This window comes from Phycodurus eques, chromosome 18, assembly GCF_024500275.1.
Source record: "Phycodurus eques isolate BA_2022a chromosome 18, UOR_Pequ_1.1, whole genome shotgun sequence".
In the NCBI taxonomy this organism is placed as follows: Eukaryota; Metazoa; Chordata; class Actinopteri; order Syngnathiformes; family Syngnathidae; genus Phycodurus; species Phycodurus eques.
In genome coordinates this window covers 13,180,549-13,194,404 of record NC_084542.1, presented here as the reverse complement: position 1 = coordinate 13,194,404, position 13,856 = coordinate 13,180,549, and the positions used below count along the sequence as shown (strand labels likewise).

General features: G+C 43.3%; 1 protein-coding gene across 1 annotated transcript in view; it reads left to right on the top strand.

Moving 5' to 3' along the window:
• The window catches only part of LOC133417081 (MAM domain-containing glycosylphosphatidylinositol anchor protein 2-like), a 152,195-nt gene extending 139,045 nt beyond the window's left edge, over positions 1-13,150 (top strand). Inside the window, exons 17-19 of the mRNA XM_061704566.1 lie at positions 7,658-7,788; positions 7,992-8,088; positions 9,728-13,150. Of these exons, the coding sequence (XP_061560550.1) occupies positions 7,658-7,788; positions 7,992-8,088; positions 9,728-9,816 (317 nt within the window). The 3' untranslated portion in view covers positions 9,817-13,150. The remainder of the gene's footprint in view (positions 1-7,657; positions 7,789-7,991; positions 8,089-9,727) is intronic.
• The last annotated feature ends 706 nt before the right edge of the window (positions 13,151-13,856 follow it).

Sequence of the window (13,856 nt, the reverse complement as noted above, 5' to 3'; positions counted from 1 at the left end):
TTAGACCTTAAATATTCCACACGCTATGATCCCAACACTCTTAAATATCATTTCAAACTCATCTTACATTACCCCTAAAAATAAATGACTTGCAGATGATTTGATTTGAAATGTATGTTGGTACTGTTGTAAACCGAACACCCCCTATAATTTTCACGACCTGTCTGTGACCTACCCAAAATGCATCTGTGCCACACTTTTGAGTCCTGACCAACCAGTTGTGAATATCTGTACTAGACGGACGGAAGATGCAAAATTCCGAAAAAGCAACAACAAAGGTCAATAAAGGTCTTGTTGAATGTCCTCGCCTATAGAAATTCATAGGCATCCCATACTGGTCTATTGTAAGGAATAATGGGGATCATCGCTCCTCGCACATTAAATATCATTACTATTCAGCTGTATAGAAACACAATTAATGAGAAAGCGCCACAGTGAATGTTATTTACCATGTGCGAGACATCACGTCGGCCTTGGGGTGAATTGACGGATGTGTGCTCTTGAACCTGAAGCTATCCTGCCACCTGCGCATCTCACACAATAGCGTGTGCGCGTATGCTTGTCTTAGTCGTGATGGAGCGGTTGTTTGTTTATGCGATGAAGGACGAGGAAAAATGGACGCCTGCCTTCGTGGAGGTGAGGGCGTTTTTCTCATCGCTTTGCGACGCACTCAAGGCGACCGCTGAGAGGATTTTTGAGCGGCTGTCAGGTTGTTCCGGCTAAAGATATTTTACTGTGTATCTCCTCCTCTTTGCAACACAACCTTTCAACCATTTGAAGGTGGCAAAACTATCGAGGGAGCACTCTTCCGGCTTTTTGTCAGCCACTTCAGCTTACTCCACCGGGGGCCCAATTAGCCGACCGCAAACACTGCGCTATATGGAACAACTCTTATATAGTGGCGAGTTCAGTTTTGAGCTGCAGGTAGATTATAGACAGACGCGTGATACCGCTACTGGATAAAAGCTGTTCCTCACGACCGACTGGTAGGCCAACGGTGTAACTGCACAGCGTTTTTAAGCTTTTAAATATACGGCTCGCCAGTCACTTTGCATTGGAGGGTTATGCACACAATATATGCAGTTGCTCCTTTAAGGATTTGACTTATCGGCCCGTGGGTCTTAGCGCTCGCGTGTTCCCTTTCGTGTCTATGCGAGCGTTCCTCCCTGCTGATGTAGTCGCTTTACGGTGTATTTTATACAAACCAATAAAAATTTTAAACCTCCCCAGAGCTTAGGGCACGAACTAGCCGGGATGCAAGTGCAATGGCGGGACAAGGATTGCAGCCGCTTTAAGCCAGTGAACACCTCTCATAACCACTCGCAGCTTTGTGGAGATTACAGGTGTAATCATGCATTATGCGTCCTGTGGTGGTTCAGCGGGGGGGAGGAGACAACCCGGTCCCAGTTCAGCGCTGCCTGCGCCGCAGTTTTGGCTTGGCCTTTCTTCGTTGGTGCCAGAGCCACCAGGTGTTTTTATCCACCCACGGGACCACCACTTCTTCTTTTTTTTTTTTTTTTGCCTGTTTGTGCCGCCAAGTTACGGACCATCACCTCTGACATTTATGAGCTTAACAAACCAGAAAATGAAGTCTTGTCAGATCATTTTGAAGCCATTTTATGTGCAAACCGGTCTCCGAGGGAAGTTGCAGAGCTGGGAACATTCAACTCGTAAAAGGTTAACTCGCTGTTCTACTTAAATTATTCCCGCTGGAAATAAAACCTTTATTAACTGTACAGGCTGTATTTTAAGTAATGGGTTGGTTGTATCAGGGAAGGCGTCTGGTTTAAAAACTGTGCCAAAAAAAAAAGAAAATGGGAATGACTCGCCGTGGGTATCACTCGTGCATGGGTACCGCGAACCCCTGTCTGTCGAAGGGGATACGTTCCAGACCAACTCGCAATAGGTGAAACGAGCTTTTTAAACATGTCGTAGATGTATTTGAACACACACAAAAAATGCAATTTTCAAGCATGAAACGTTTCGAAAATACAGTTTGTATTGTAGTGTCTGTGTACACTAATATGCCTTTAAGCGGCGGGTCCTGATGGCGTGACGTGTGGTGTTGGCGTGTCTGCGTGCGAGTGTCTGCATGTGAGCTGTGGAAAACAGCAGGTGTTGCCTGAGTTGTGCGACTGTGCCTCTTCTTTCCCACTTGCACGGGCAGTAAGTACTGTATATTGTAAAAACACATTAAAAATGAACACTTATGGGAAGAAATATGCCATATAGCAGGGGAACACTGTCGTGACTGAACGCGACTGCTGAGCTGACGTCTGCGCTCTGCTCCTCTCCCTCGATTAGACGCTGGCAGCAAGCATTTGGCAGCATTTAGCTCGGTATTCTAGAGAGACGCGAGCGGCATCGCTGCCATCGCCGTCCTCCACCTGCTTGGCTTCCCCCAACCTTCTGCTCCACATACAACCCACTTGGCTGACTCCTCTCCTTAGTTCCTCATCCAGCTGTCTTCCAGTTCCACTGGCATGAATAATACAAATACACACAAATCAGAGTTGGCACTTTAGGAGGTCCTTCCACTGAATATTTCTGAAAACACAGATTTTTTTATTCCCATGCATTCATTTGTAGAATTACTTCATTTCTGTCATTTGTATTTTTCGGCCCAATAAATGACCATTTTTGCGGGCTTGACCACACTCAAAACACACTTTTCTAGAAACTGTCTTAGAGACTTTGTCTAATAATAGACGGCCGTGACTAAATTGCTCGACCAACCATCTTGTGTGTGATAAAGGTCGTTCCCTGAAGAGATTCACAGTTGGTCCTGTATTGGCAGAAATATTTGTAATGTATATGTATACGATAACTATTTTTTTGTGTGTATTTTACTCTTTCGTTCACACAAATGTTTTGGGAGCTTTTTGAAAATTCTACCCTTGGATGTGGTATTAATGAGGAATTGCCAGAATTAGACAGCTCCTAGAAGTTCAGTAGCAACACGTCTTTAAAAATATCAGTATACGTGTGGACTGGCTGCAGATGTTTAACCACTGAACTCCTGTCACTATGATCAGGTCACAGCATCCGTGTTGCTGTGAATGTTGGGAATAAGAATTTTTAAATTGTCCAGCTGACCTTAGGAGTAAGGATAAAGTGCATGTATGGCGGTCAAGGGTCCAGCGTGAACATCTGGTGGGATAAAAGGGGGAGCTGGTAAAAAGAGAAGGCGGCGAGATGAGAGCTCCTCCGGGCCTCCTGCCGAGGTTGAGTAGGCCGTGACATTTCCAATTTGCTCAAATTGATCACCAGCCAGATTCTCGCTCGCCTGCCTGCCCCGTTCGTCTGTGGCGAAGCCCATGCCCGGTCTGCGCTGTGTTATGATGAATGAGCTAAATGTCAAGGACGTGAAACCAGGCTCAGATCTTCTGCAGCCGCGATCCATTTAGTACTCCGCTTCTCAGGCCGGGAGAGAAGTTCACCCCTAAGCCTGGCATGATAGGTTTGCGGTGACCCCGCCCCGCAGACGTGAGCGCTCGGGACAAATGGTTTAAATAGTGAGTGTGCACATGTACAGTTCTGGCTGCCATTATTGGCATCTATGAAAGATGAGGACTCAACTTCATGACTGATCTTTACCAAAGAGAACATGGACCAAACCAGACCATCTTTTTCTTTTTTTTCTTTTTTTTTTTTTTGCTCCAGCTTTGTATTCAGCAAGGAAATTGAGCTTACCTACAGTTAAGCATGGTGGAGGATCCATAATGTGGTAGTGGAGGGCTTAGACGCATTAAAGGTATGAACGGTGAAACATGACGGAGGGTTGTCAAGGGTTTTAAGCGCAAAATTCACACTGCAATAAAACAGGGCTTGGGTGGAAGACAATAAGCAAGCATCTGCAAGCACACAAGAATAGTTGGGTAAGATTTAATTTGGCCCTGCAGGATCGTAGTCTCCCGTAGAAAATCCTTCGATAAATCTGCCCTGGGTGTAAGAAATCATGCGAGCGAATAATGGCAAAGGCAACAAATGGCAAAGGAAGAAATAGATTGCTTATAGCACTTATAGATTGCTGTAAACCTGGGCGTACAATTTTTAAATGAGCCTCGTTTCAAGCACATCTCTCATTTCAAGGCTGGTCTCCACACATCAGAAAGAGGGAAATAAGGAACGATCCTGTTTGGTTGTGCAATCTCATAAAAAAATCTTCGACTTCTCAAAAAATGTTGAAAGTTGACAACAGTCAAGTTGCGTCGTTATCGCGGGCAGTGTGAGTACTTCGTCGTATGCTTTGAATTTCCCTCGCCGGCGGTTAACTCGTTAACAGAGTCAAGAATTTAAAAGCAACTCTTGTAAAATCGTAGCGTGGAGGCTCTATTCCAACAGCGGCAATGTAACAGTAAGTAGCGCGGTAACATGAGCATGTCTTCTTGTGCTGTTTGTAACTTCGAATTGTCATAGTTAAAATACAGTTTTATATGAAAAACACTGTTTGGCCATAAATATAAAAAACAAATATTTTTTTCTTTTTCTTTGCCACTTGACGTCGTATTCTCACACCGCACCGCAAACTAGTTCATTCCGTGCTGTTCATAACCTCGAAACCGCTTGTGTCCGGACCGTCATAAACCGAGGACCCCCTCCATACCATGTAACTGTGTCGTTATGAAATTTTTAGATGCTATTTGGGAGTCACGTGCTTGACTCAACTTGTGACTTGGCAGCACTCCAGGCCGCAACATTGCTGATGAGAGGCGAGTGGCGAAGGCTCCAAAAAGAAACTCCTCCGTTGTTAGCTGTCGGGCGGCTTACCTGAGATTAGGGTCACGCTTCATTTAGCCAGGCGCACATCAAAGTTGGCCCGTGGTGCTCGTGCCGTGTGGCTTGATGGGATTCAGCCTGTGGCAAACCGCAAAGTGGAGGTCTGACCTCATCACCAGCCGAGAAGGAAGCCTTCTGTTAGCAAGGCGCGTGGTACCTCGCCTAACAGTATATCCAGAAAGAGCGCAAATGTTCCCCAAAAAATGAATTGGTGAATTTGCAAAGAGTGAACCGCAAATGTGCAGAAGAGTAATGTGTACTTTTCTCGTTCAGAGTTTGTGTCACAGGTCTTTAAATTGAACAAAACTCAGGATGTAATGCCAAGTCAAAGTAAAGTCAGCCCACACTGGAGATATAAACCAGCAGGTCAAGTTGCGTACGGGAGCTCACCCCCCACTGGGGGCGATAGCTCCGATGAAAGAACAAGGCCTAGGACGTACAGTAGAACCTTCTCGCGTTCCGCCGTCATGCCGCTCGCCCTTCCACTTCACGGAGACAAACGAACGCTCGCGCAATCAGTGTGTTTTTAGTGCTGGGTGATGCGGTTGCACTCTGTGTCGTCATTGGCGGTTTCAGATCAAAGCCCGGCGCCAGACAAGAGGTCTCGCTGAGGGGAGACGGGTTCAGCCCAGACAATGTCCCAGTGTTATTTTTTTTTATCCTGTCTGACTCACAGTAATCTGCTCCAATAATACACTTCACGACCTAAGCGACAGACTTCAGTAGCTGACAATCTCGTGAACTCTAAACATGCCGGGTTGTGTCTGAGCACGCCTGACTGACTGACATTTCACAAGTCCATCTCAGAAAGCCAGTGATGATAGCGGTACCCACGTATAGCTTTTGCTATCTTCTCACGACGAGAGTGACGGATTGTGTCGAAATGTATTACGTTGTAATTCAAGGTTCGAGATTTCCCTTTATTTCTCTCCCTATGGAGGAATTTGTCTTTGAGCAAGGGACAGCCGAATACAGAAATATAATGATACCGATTATAGTTCAGCATCACATACACCACATACGCATTCCATTAGTGCAATACACTGTGTCATCCCCATCGATCCATTCCTAATTCCATTGATTGTTCATTGTTGATTAACCTTTGATTGAGGAATTCTGATGAACCGATCGGTCAAACGCACACCAAAGCTCGCACCAATTTACAAAACAAAAATCACGCAAAAAGTATGAATACTGAAATAACACTGGTTAGGTACGGACTTTCCCAAAAAGTGTTATGCTTCTCTTTCATGGAAATTGTGTTAAAATGTACAAAACCCAACATCCCTTGACCTTGGACCTATTTTTACAGGTTGCGTCGGGGTGGCATCGAGTGTCCTCACACTTGCGGTGCATTTATTTCCGGTTTAAGTAAAATTGTCTGTTCACCATTTATTTTTAAGGCCAGTGTCATAAGATGAGTTTGAAACGGTATTGGCTTTTGGGATCATAGTTTGGAGTATAAAGGTCTTGACGTTTATTGTAGGCAAATATGAACATTTTTAGGAGGCGGCATCCATTATTTGGAGATTTTTCCACTTTGCGTTGGGGGTTATGGACCATTAAAAAAAATAAAAATAAAAAGTTTATAAAACAATGGCGAGGGTTGACTGTCGCACTTTATGGCTAGCTAAGTAACTAGCACTATAAGGTCAGCAGGTCTCAGCTAATTGGGGCTAGCGTTCTCAGACGGTGGGCATGTGTCACCAGCAGTGCAAAAAAAAGTTTTTATTTTATTTTAAAGCTCTTTGTGATAATTTCATGAGCTGGGGAATAATTTATGTGAGCACTGAGGACCCCGTTTAAAAATGTATTACTTCGCAGGACTTTGAGTTTGACCTTCCCGGCTGGGCTTTGAATGTCGCCTGAAGCGAGGGTTTGAATTGGAAATGCACGCGTGACAAAGGTGACTATCTGAGGAAAATGAAATTGCGTTTAAAAAAGCCCTAAAAAGTCGGTAACCGGTGCTGAAGAACATTACAATGTCATTAACGAGCCTATAATCCATATTGTCTTCGATTGTGGATTTAAGCTCTGAATTTCACGTTTATCTGTTTTTTATTAGTTTGTGATATAAATCTACTTTTTATTTACCAGCTCAAAACATCATATTAAAAATATGAGAAAAACATTCTTCTGCTTGCCTTGTTCTATTCGTTTTATTTTTTTTTCTATTTACATGTTATGTTAAATATATTGACCTGGCAGTGACACAAGAGGCAGAAAGGTCCAATTTATACATTCTTTTTCTTTTCCTTTGCAATTGCACACACATTAGGGCTCGCTTGAAATGATGTTTATCGTTATTCTTCCGACAAACTAATTGCCTTTTTGTCGCCTCAACATGCCCAAAAACTCAACCAATTTTTGAAAGCGAAAGATTCTTACAGGTGGTTCACACATACACTATGCCTCACAGCCGAGAGGTCCAGGGTTCGAATCTTATCTCAAGCCCTCCTGTGTGGAGTTTGCATGTTCTTCCCGTGCTCGTGTGGGTGTTCTCTGGGTATTCTGTAAAATTGAGTGTGAATAGTTGTTTGTGCAACTGACAACCAGTCCGTGATGTGCCCCGCCTCTCGGCCAAAAGTCACCTGCGATAGGGACCGTAATGAGTTGCATTATTATGGTAAGCTGTATTGAACATGGATGGATAGCTATTTTTCAAGTTTATTTTACAAGTTCATTTAAAAAAAAAAAAAAAAAAGTGATTCTGGTAGGTACAATGTTGAATGTTAAACTCATTACCCGTGAAGGGTTTTAGTGTACCCCAAAAAAATAAACGGGAAGGTTATGTGTTGTGATATAAAAAAAAATAATTTATCGCGATGTTCATTTCTCTTTAAAAAAAAAAAACAATTAAAAATGTTCCCCCCCGCAGGGACGCTAAACGCCTTAGTGAAGCAAAAGGGCCTAGCCAGCCCAGATGGGCCAGTGTGGTCGCTAAGCGGTAACCAAGGGGAGCGCTGGAAGCAGGCCAAAGTCAGCGTGCATCCGATGGCGTCATTTCAGGTAAGTTGTGGTGAAGTATGCTTTTGCAATTGTATTGCATTACAAATGACTGCTGGTGTAATTGTTTACTCGTAATCGTTTACTACTAATTGTTTATGCTAATATCAAATTGTGTTCTCCTTTCTTCATCACTTTTATGACTGCCCACTGTATGTCTGTATTTTTGGACGAACGACTTCACTACCACACTTAACGTTTTCCAGGTGGTACTCGAGGGAATCCGAGGACCGGGCATCGAGGGCGACATCGCCATCGATGACGTCACGTTGGAGGAAGGGGAGTGTCGAGACCCGCCGCCCAGTGAGTAGTGCCGCCGCATTTGAGACCCTCTGTTAAAAAAAAAAAAAAAGATAAAACAAATTAATCGTACACATTTGCCGGCCTGTCCGTGCGGAACAAAATGAGCCGGTTGCTGTAGCAACGGTGTTGCAATCACATGAATGACGGCCGCGATAGCCGAGCGCAGGGACCGTAATTGGACAGTATGAACAAACCAGAGGTTAAAAAAAAAAAAAAAAAAAAAGTAGGGCACGGAAAATGGCCTGAAATTGAAGAAGTAATCTGGGGCAGGCAAAAGTGATGCCGTTGCTTTGATTGAATCTCGCCTCCTTATGCTCCAAGGAGCTTTGGCTTCAGAAATATCTCAACCTCACATGTCCCTTTTAACAATTCATGGAAAAATGAGCGTACTAGTCTCTTTTCATCATTGTGGGGGAAATCAGTTTGCAATTTTGAGTCGGTGCCACGTATTTATTTTATGATCTCTCATTATTGAAAGTATTTTTTCTCAAATTCACTCTGGGGCTGCGGGGAGTGGTCGTCGGCCCTCGGGACACACGGCGACGACACCATGAATTATAAAACTCAATCTCGCGTGATAAATCTTACATGACTCGACGTGAGGTACAGGAGGTGGACGTTTGAGGAACGTGACCTCTGGCTGATGCTGTTAATCAAGAAGAGTTCAGCGCGACCTCACAGGGGTTGATCCTGCCCAAAGGGGATCGTCGTCAGATGGATGCCACCCGCGCGCGAAAAGCGAAACTCGATTAGGGGTGAATTCCAAGCGCTGCTTTTGTTTCGCTTGCAGCTTCTCAGCCCATAAAAACGTAGTTATGGCTTCTTGGTAGTTCTTAAAATATTTAAAGAAGTAGGGCCTGATATGCCAAGATCACAAATAGGGGTCACTCCATCGCATGTTTACTCACTCCAACCGACGGCACAATTTACATCACAATTTAAAACAGTTCCAAGGTGCCTTCGTAATATGTCGGTGGCATGCTTTTGTCCAAATATAGTCAAAATAACCCAAGGACTAGCACTGATAAAGTGATTTTATAAAGTGTAATTACTCCATTATTTGTGTTTTGGATGTGTGCCTTTAAGGGGCGTGGCCTAGCGAGGGACATCAGGAGGCAAAGTTCGGTTGATTAGGTTGGGTGTGAATTGTAGCCCACAGCAGCTCCTTGCAAGTGTTGTCAATTGGTATTTGTGTGTTTAACTGTTTGTTCTGTCCAATAAACCGCTACAGTAAACGTGCATGGGCCACTGTGGCTCTCCTTGCCCACATGCAAGAGAATTAAAATACCTTAACTGCTGAATTTTTTTTCTGCTTCACTCGAGCAGCGGCACATCAACAACCAAAAAAGAAAGCTTGTTCACGCCTCAGATTTGCTTGGCAACACAAAGCAAAACAAGAAATACAACGACAACTCTTTTTGTAATTCTGACTTTATTCTGATCATTTTTCTCCTTCTAAAATGGCGGCTATTTTTGTAAAATTGACTTTTTTTGTCATGATTATGTTCTTTGTAGCCCAATATACTTGGTTGTGTAATTTCACACTTGATAGTGAAAAGTCCATTTCCCACAGTCTGTCCCTGTTAATATTCTGCTTGTGCTGCAAATAAAAAATCTGTTACTTTTTCTCACCTTGCAGACCTTAGTGCCATTGCTCAGTCCACCTCCCTGCATATATGGCTGCTGTGCGTCACCGTGGTTATAACCCTCCTGGAGGGCCAGAGGTGACCTTTCTGGCCGTCGTCTCAGAGGCCGACCTTCAGACCCGCAGTCTGTGAGCTGTACCCTCGGCAACCCATCACCAAAGATTCACGCATCCCGAAAGCGGCGACGGTCCCCTCCAGCCCCAGTGGATCGCATTGGGACAGAAATGAAGACATTGAACTGGGTTAAAAGAAAAATAAATAATCTGAAGAAAAAGTCCTAAAAATGTGCAAATTTTTTGAAGGGGAAAAAAATATTCTTTGACAGTACAGTGCTCCTCGGTGCGGGACTCTCTTCATGAGCACAAAGAGTGAACTTTGGCGGTGCATCGAGGGAGGGGCAGTTTGTAAAGCACAAGAACAATTTTATGAAGTTATATGAAAAAATATATATATATAAATATATAATCTTTGCAAGGCAGCGGAATATAAAAATGCTGCTGACATTTTGAAGGAGGAAATTGAATCAGACCTTTCTCTGTGTAACTTTATCTTCATTTCCCTCGCACCAGATGCCAATCGCTTGTTTTTTTTCCCCACCGGCCTCGTTTTTGTTTTTATCTGCTTGGTGCTGTTCTGAAGAAAAACAAGACCTCTGGCCACGTTTTGTTCTGTCTGCTTTAAGACCCTCCCCCCATCCCCCATGGCTGCCTATGTACTTTTTACACTGTGCTCACCAGTCCAAGTGGCCAACTGATGGTATGATGGCAGAACAAAAAGGGGGGAAAAAAATGGCGAAAAGACAGCTGGACTACAGGGCGGGTCGAGAAGTCCAGGACGTGATTGATTACGGTACGACAGTCTGATGAGCGAAGCCTGACGCAGAGTCGCGTCGGTCCACTGGAGACAAAGAAGAAGCCACTTTTCTTTCTGCCATGAAACAAAGTGCCTTCAAGATTACAACGCGGAATCCCGAGCCCGGCTGTCGCGCAACATCGAACACGCGCATCCATGCTTCGCCTGATGGCCTATTTTCTACATGCGCCTCTTTTCGTCCCCCACACAAGTGCTGACGGGGTATCGGGTCTCGGAGGCCAAGGATCGTTGGCTAGACCGCATGACGGCTTGGAAACTAAACAACAAATGCAGGCTCTGATTATTTTTCAATGGATAAAGACACTCATTGAATTGACTACCCAACTGAGGTAGCCTTTTTTTTTTTTTTTTTTTTTTAAATAATCAAAAATGAGAGGGACCTTGGGTGGCCCGCTCCTCTCTGCCGCCATTTCTACGACAACGCTACCAGAACACAAAAGATATGAATAATAATGATAATAATGTTGATAATAGTCCTGATATTTTATTACTGCAGCGAGAATGTTTCTCTGCTTTTACACAAACTGTGAAGATTTGACTGTGGACGATCTACCTGAGACCATAACCTTAACCAGCTGGGGTTTTTAAGAAATGTATTGTAAAAACAAAACAAACAAACAAAAAAACAACAACAAAGAAAATGAGAAATGTTCTGTTCATCGTTGGTTGTGACAAATGCTTTGAGGACTTTTTTTTTTTTCCCCCCTCTTCCGTTCTTTCGTCCCCCTTGCATTGCCAAAATATCCAAGCGGACGGAAGCGTTACGAATGATGCCGATCGTGTACGTTGTATAACTTTTAAATGTTAAAGAATCTCTATGGCAGAGGTTTATGATCAGTGTTTTATGTTGGCATCCGGGAAGCACAACATTTCAGTTTATGAAATACATTTTTATATTTCACCGCACAAACAGGAATTTACTAGGATCTCATACAAAACGTTCCGCGATTAATTAAAAACTGCCTTTTTTGTTTTGTCCATACAAAAACTAAACTACCTCCCATCAGAGGTACGGTGAGTCCTCGGTTTACAATCAATTTCCATTCCTACGCCAGCAACCTCTCCCAAGTTTGTCATCAGACCGTGTTGTTAACCGACACTAACACAGCAGTCAAGTCATCAAGTAAATATTTGTATGAAAAAATCTTCTAGGCCATAAATATAAAACAATCAAATAAAATACAGTGGTAACAATCAAATACGTACAGCGGTAAGTGTGTAAACTTTGTGCGCCCTTCGTAACCTGAAAACGTATGTCGGTTCCATCGTAAACCGAGGACCCCCTAAATTCAGTTTGTTGAAGCCATTTTTCAGGCTTGTCTTAGATAGCTGCAAGAAAGGCAGCAACTTGGGGCTAAATACAGCGTGAACGAAGTGGACATTTCGTACGATTTCCTCCTAAATTCCTGCTCGAGAAGCTGAATGACTTCTGGGTGGCCGACTATACGTGTTCAGCAAACGTAGCGGAAGCCCGGATTTGCTGAGTTAGAGGGCGACGAGGACCTGATACGATGAAAAAGATGCTGAGCAAAACAGAGCAGAATGATGGGCATCCTATTGTTTTTATTTCACACAATTCCTCCCTGTGTTTATACTCCTACACGGCTGTGCTCATAATGAATGTACAGTATGGCAGTACCTTTGTTGGGACATTTTGTTTGCGTGTTTTACAGTGAGAAACTTTCCAAATACCTACAGAAGTCTAACTTTTCCAGCGGTTGTTTGTCGCTGTCATTTGTTGCTTTATCATAGCTAATGAAAAGTGCCAAATTTCCCCTGAAAGTGTTAGCGAGTACGCCGCTCCTTCCCTTTGTCAAATTCTGTCTTGGTATCACTTCTGAGGTATAAACGGTTTGATATTCCGAGAAATACGACGATAAGATGATGGATGTGATGAGACCTGCCAAGGTTAGCTACTGTTGGGAAGTAGGATATTCCTTACAAGATCCGTCCTTAAAGCATTTCAGTCAAAAGTAAACAAAAACATGGTCAAAGACCTCAATAAGTGTTGTCAAGCATTAGAGGGAGGGACATTGAAAATTATATGCAACCTAAAAGGCTCATCTTATGTTGGCAGCATACAAAAAAGGAGGACTCAATTTTCTGGAATTTGGCGTGAAAGTCTAAAAATCGTTTGTCTAAATGCTGAAATACCTTAATGGCAAGTTGGATTTTTACAAGAAAGGTTTAACACAAATCCTCGTCCACAAAAATATTCATGCTACCCCTGGACATTCATTATAAATGACAAAATCTCTGTGATGTACAACCCCAATTCCAATGAAGTTGGGATGTTGTGTTAAACATAAATAAAAACAGAATACAATGATTTGCAAGTCATGTTCAACGTATATTTAATTGAATACACTACAAAGGCAACATATTGAATGTTCAAACTGATAAACTTGGTTGTTTTAGCAAATAATCATTACCTTTTAATTTTATGGCTGCAACACGTTCCAAAAAAACTGGGACAGGGTCATGTTTACCACTGTGTTACATCACCTTTTCTTTTAACAACATTCAATAAACATTTGGAAACTGAGGACACTAATTGTTGAAGTCTTGAAGGTGGAATTCTTTCCCATTCTTGCTTGCTGTACAGCATCAGCTGTTCAACGGTCCGGGGTCTCTGTTGTCGTATTTTACGCTTCATACTGTGCCACACATTTTCAATGGGAGACAGGTCTGGACTGCAGGCAGGCCAGTCTAGTACCCGCACTCTTTTACCACGAAGCCACGCTGTTGTATCACGTGCAGAATGTGGTTTGGCATTGTCTTGCCGGAATAAGCAGGGGCGTCCATGAAAAAGACGTTGCATAGATGGCAGAATATGTTTCTCCAAAACCTGTATGTACCTTTCAGCATTAATGGTGCCTTCACAGATGTGTCAGTTACCCATGCCATTGGCACTAACACAGCCCCATACCATCACAGATGCTGGCTTTTGAACTTTGCGTCCATAACAGTCCGGATAGTTATTTTCCTCCACAATTTCAAAAAAAAACAGTTTGAAATGTGGACTCGCCGGACCACAGAACACTTTTCCACTTTGCATCGGTCCATCTTAGATGAGTTCGGGCCCAGAGAAGCCGGTGGCGTTTCTGGGTGTCGTTGATAAATGGCTTTTGCTTTGCATAGTAGAGTTTCAAGTCTCACTTACGGATGTAGCGCCAATCTGCATTGACTGACATTGGTTTTCTGAAGTGTTCCTGAGCCCATGTGGTGATATCCTTTACACATTGATGT